At 40.7% G+C, this 4,733-nt stretch overlaps 1 protein-coding gene across 1 annotated transcript; it reads left to right on the plus strand.

Annotated features, from left to right (window-relative positions):
• The first annotated feature begins 384 nt into the window (after window positions 1-384).
• LOC124863988 (importin subunit alpha-1-like) lies at window positions 385-4,448 on the plus strand. Its single transcript, XM_047358588.1, has 11 exons — window positions 385-516; window positions 744-849; window positions 933-1,073; window positions 1,790-1,878; window positions 1,966-2,234; window positions 2,326-2,420; window positions 2,596-2,859; window positions 3,061-3,294; window positions 3,673-3,855; window positions 3,954-4,103; window positions 4,188-4,448. Exons 2-11 carry the CDS (start codon window positions 793-795, stop codon window positions 4,275-4,277), a joined length of 1,572 nt encoding a protein of 523 aa, XP_047214544.1. The 5' UTR covers window positions 385-516; window positions 744-792; the 3' UTR covers window positions 4,278-4,448.
• Window positions 4,449-4,733: the final 285 nt, after the last annotated feature.

Below are 4,733 nucleotides of genomic sequence, written 5' to 3' on the forward strand. Positions count from 1 at the left end.
TCTACAACGGCTCTTTGAAGAAGAAGACCTACATGATATGATCTACAACATTTAATTTCATTTGGGAAGAAGAAAGTAATTTCGGATTTAACTTTACTGAAAAATCGACATTATAACTTTGCAGCTATTAATAAACAGAGGTATTATTGTAGACTTTCAAACAATTAGTCAACTTGGGGATATAGGAGTGTCTTTGTTGAATAACTTCCTGTTAGAGAATTTTTAAATATTTAGGTTGAACCTTTCGATCCTGGAACAGTTTGGTGTCGCAGTGTAATCATAGGCTGCATTCACACTCAACTGATCCTGGATCAGGGCATACTTTTGTCCATATCTCGCGATGCTATCGTGAAGTGACTGCGTTTCCTGTGACGCATTTGATTTTTTTTCAAAACGACCAATGAACGGCTGTACATGAGTGCTTTGACTCGAATGGCCCAATCAGAGGTCCCGCTGCAGGAATTTAAAGGTCTGTGCGACATTTTGTGAGTATCATAGCGCCTGTTCTAGAACTGGGTAAGTTTCTTCTTTGTTGTCATCTTAAAGGTTTTTCTTTTCTTTTTTGAAATGCTTTTTTTTCTACGGCTTTCATGTGATATTAACTTTATTTTCTTCATTGAAGTGGTAGATTATTTTCAAATTTAAAAGTGGTGTGCTCGTATCCGTACGTTTCCCGTGCCATTATATCACGATCTAATTCAAGCAAAAATGATCAAGCGATATAAAAACTCATGTTTGTGCAGGTATTACACCACTACAAGAGGTTCTCTCTGCTGTTCCTAATCTCCCAACATGTCCGAGAACGTCGCACGCCTGAACAAGTTCAAGAACAAAGGCAGAGATGCCAACGTGAGTTTTAGACTGGAACCAAACCAAAGCTGGACGGTACCGAATGGTTAATCCATAACACGCTTTATCTGAATTTAACGCAGGAGCTCCGACGCCGGAGAGTCGAGGTGAACGTCGAGCTTCGAAAAGCCAAGAAAGATGACCAGATGTTCAAGAGGAGAAATGTGGCCACAGCCCCCGATGAGGCGACTTCTCCCCTCCAGGAAAGAAACCAGAACTGTCAGGTGAGACTTTTCAGCCCCACGTTGATTCAATTTTGAAACGTGATCAAGTGACAAAAACATCAATGTCAAGCAGCGTGACCGGTCCAAGGCAAATTGCAGCGGCATAGGGACCTCCAGGCCAGCAGGGGCACCTCCATGAGGCATGACTTCTGGCACAGAGTATACATTTTAAAACTTTAAAATTTTTCAATGTAATTATGAAGGCAAACCTATTTTTAAAATTTACTCCAGATATTATTTTACAATTTAAAATGAGTGGCGAATGCACTAGTTGTGATTGTATAGGGGAGAATCTTCATAGTTTTATAGGTGTGTAATGAAGGGCTGTGTAAAATCACAGCTGTTGGGTCCTTTTTCTCTCTACATTCGACCAAAATGAGTACGTCTGAAACAAAGCTGCCTCAGATCAATTTACTATTAAATGTTTTTGCCAAGCTATGTTGTAATTCCTCAGACTAATTTGGTCTGTACAGGCAAAGTGAACCGAAGGAGGTTCACACAGTACAATGTAAAATTAACAACTGCAATATGAAAAGGGACCCTAGCTTTGACATAATAGAAATTTAAGTATTAGTTTAATAATACAATATGCAGCTCTAATTGGCACATTCCTAGCGCTGGTTCTGATGTCTGCTTATATAGTGCTGTGTGTGTAATATATATTGTGTCGTTTAATACTTGTTTTCCTTTTATGTTACTCCTATGGTAATCATCAGACCTTCAGACAGTGGACTGTAGAGGAAATCGTTGCCGGACTGAACAGTGAAAATCGTGAGGCCCAGCTCCAGGCAACCCAGGCTGCACGGTAATGGGTCATTTAAAGCATGTTGGAGCTGAAAATAATAGTTATAAAAATTAAAAAAAACACGCAACTTTAATGCCTCTGGTACAGGAAGCTGCTGTCCCGTGACAAACATCCTCCCATTGACCAGATGATAAATGCTGGTCTCATACCCAAGTTTGTCGCTTTCCTCGGGCTGAACGACTGCCCTCCTATTCAATTCGAGGCGTCTTGGGCTCTGACAAACATCGCCTCCGGGACGTCTGATCAGACAGCTGCAGTGGTGGATGGTGGGGCCATTTCTGCCTTCATCAGCCTGGTCACCTCCCCCTACCAGCACATCAGCGAGCAGGCGGTCTGGGCACTTGGAAATATTGCTGGTAATTATTATTTATTTATATATATATATAATTTTTTTTTTTTTAAGATTTTAACTGCAAATTATTTACCTGTGCTTTTACTTGTCTTTAGGTGATGGATCAGCTCTTAGAGACAAGGTGATCAAGCATGGTGCAGTGGCCCCTCTGCTCAGTTTGCTGGCAGTGCCTGACCTGACTGTATTCAGTGTAAGTAACAGTTTCTTGTTTTATAAAATCTGTTAAATTACCAAAACCAGTTTTCAGGAAATGGTTGAAATCCTTTGGTAATTCACCTCATCAGACTCTAGGTGGTGTCCTAATCTAAATCTTTCTCCTCCATCCCAAACTGACACCTGCCCATCTTGCTCTTGATTCATCACAGCCTGGCTACCTGAGAAATGTGACCTGGACTCTGTCCAACCTCTGCCGCAACAAGAACCCCTCCCCACCTATGAGCGCGATCGAGCAGATGCTACCCGCCCTCATCCATCTCCTGCAACACGATGACCTGGAGGTGCTGGCCGACGCATGCTGGGCTGTGTCTTACCTGACAGACGGTTCTAATGATCGCATCGAGGTGGTGGTCCGGACCGGTTTGATTCCTCGTCTGGTGAAACTGCTTGGTTTTCAAGAGTTGCCTGTAGTTGTACGTATAAAGTTTTGAAACTTTGACAAATATTTTTTTTCCCCCTCTCATCATCCTGAACAGTCATAATTTTATTTATTTTTGGAAGACAAGTGAATGAAGAGCAGGATTAAAAAAAATCTACATCTAGTAGAACATCCATGTTGATCCCAACTTTAAGATTTCACCTGGTTCTTCATCCGTTTTTCTCCTTTCTTTAAGACTCCAGCGCTCCGTGCACTTGGCAACATTGTGACGGGCACAGACGAGCAGACCCAAGCTGTACTCGACGCTGGTGCCCTAACTGTGTTCCCTCAACTGCTGCGCCACAAAAAGGCTAACATTCAGAAGGAGGCAGCCTGGACGCTGTCCAACATCACAGCGGGAAAGGACGCCCAGATCCAGGAGGTCATCGATGCAGGCCTTGTTCCGTACATGGTCGATATGCTTGTGCGAGTAGGTTCTCTGTGCTCTTAAGCAACAATATATTTGTTCCTACACGATGCTGGTGTGAAAGTAATAATGAAGTGTATTTATAGCACTTTGTGGTTTGAACCTTAAGGTTAGAAAAAACTAGTTGGGGAACTACCTTGATACATAAACTGGCAATTTCTTTTTTTAGTTTTCTGTCAAAGAACCTGCAGCACATTCGTTTTCTCCTATTTGGTTCTTTGGAAAATGAAAATGGCAGGTCAAACCTGAAGGAAAACAATTTATTGGTATTTTCCAGCCTTATCAGTGCATCTTTACTATACATTTTGGCTTCAGAGGTAACAGAAGGTACATTTCCTTTCTATTTATGTTTGGCCTTCTTTGGTTCCTTATTCTCTGTAGGGTGACTACAAAACCCAAAAAGAGGCTGTGTGGGCAGTAACAAACTTCACCAGTGGGGGCACTGTTCAGCAGGTGGTCTACCTCGTCCAAGCCAATGTTCTTGAGCCTCTCTTGAATCTGCTTTCCTCCAAAGACAGCAAAACTGTTCTTGTCATTTTGGATGCAATTACAAATATCTTCATGGTAAGTGCACCATCAAACCAAAATGCAATGATCATGTGATTATATCTGTATGTTCACATGGATGATTGTTATAATTCTTCATGTATGTGACCTTTCAGGCTGGAGACAAAATTGGAGAGTCGGATAAACTGAGTCTTATGATTGAAGAATGTGGTGGGCTGGACAAGATCGAGGCACTGCAATCTCACGAGAATGAGATGATCTACAAAGCTGCACTCAACCTGATTGAGAAGTACTTCTCTGAAGAGGTGGGTAAATGTTGTTTGAACATTTGTTTATCCTGACGTGTGAAGACTGCATATAATGTGTGTTATTGTCTGTTTTTATTAAAGGAAGCCGAGGTGCAGTGTGTGGTCCCTGAAGCTACTGAAGACGGTTACGCTTTCCAGATCAGTGAAAACCAGAGCACTTTTAATTTCTAAATGACTTGTTCCTTTCCCTCTGTACTGTACCTCCACTGCTACAGTCTGTTCTGTGTTCATGTGACTTTTTGCTAATATTTGTATGTATTGTACATACTTTCTATCTTTCTTTTTCGTTTTTTTTTTATAAGGATCAGAACAAGTGTGTGTAAATAAAGTTGTTGGATCATGTTTGCTGGTGTTTTTAAAAAAAAAAATTTTTTATCACATCTTAGTGAGTTCTGCATTTAAAAAAAAGCTTTTAAACATGACCAAGAATTTAATTTATCTTGCAACAAATTTGAGAAACGGAGGTAAATGTCTGCTCATAATATTGGGTCTATATCAAGTGCAAAACCTTTGAAGTTTAGCCATTTGAAACCGATCTAAATATTAATTGAATTTAGGTGTATTATAACAGATATTCCTATATCATTTAGTTTTTCTGGTTTTGCATTTAGTTTAGGGCGTTTGTAT

The sequence above is a fragment of the Girardinichthys multiradiatus genome, chromosome Y, assembly GCF_021462225.1.
Source record: "Girardinichthys multiradiatus isolate DD_20200921_A chromosome Y, DD_fGirMul_XY1, whole genome shotgun sequence".
NCBI classification, from domain to species: Eukaryota; Metazoa; Chordata; class Actinopteri; order Cyprinodontiformes; family Goodeidae; genus Girardinichthys; species Girardinichthys multiradiatus.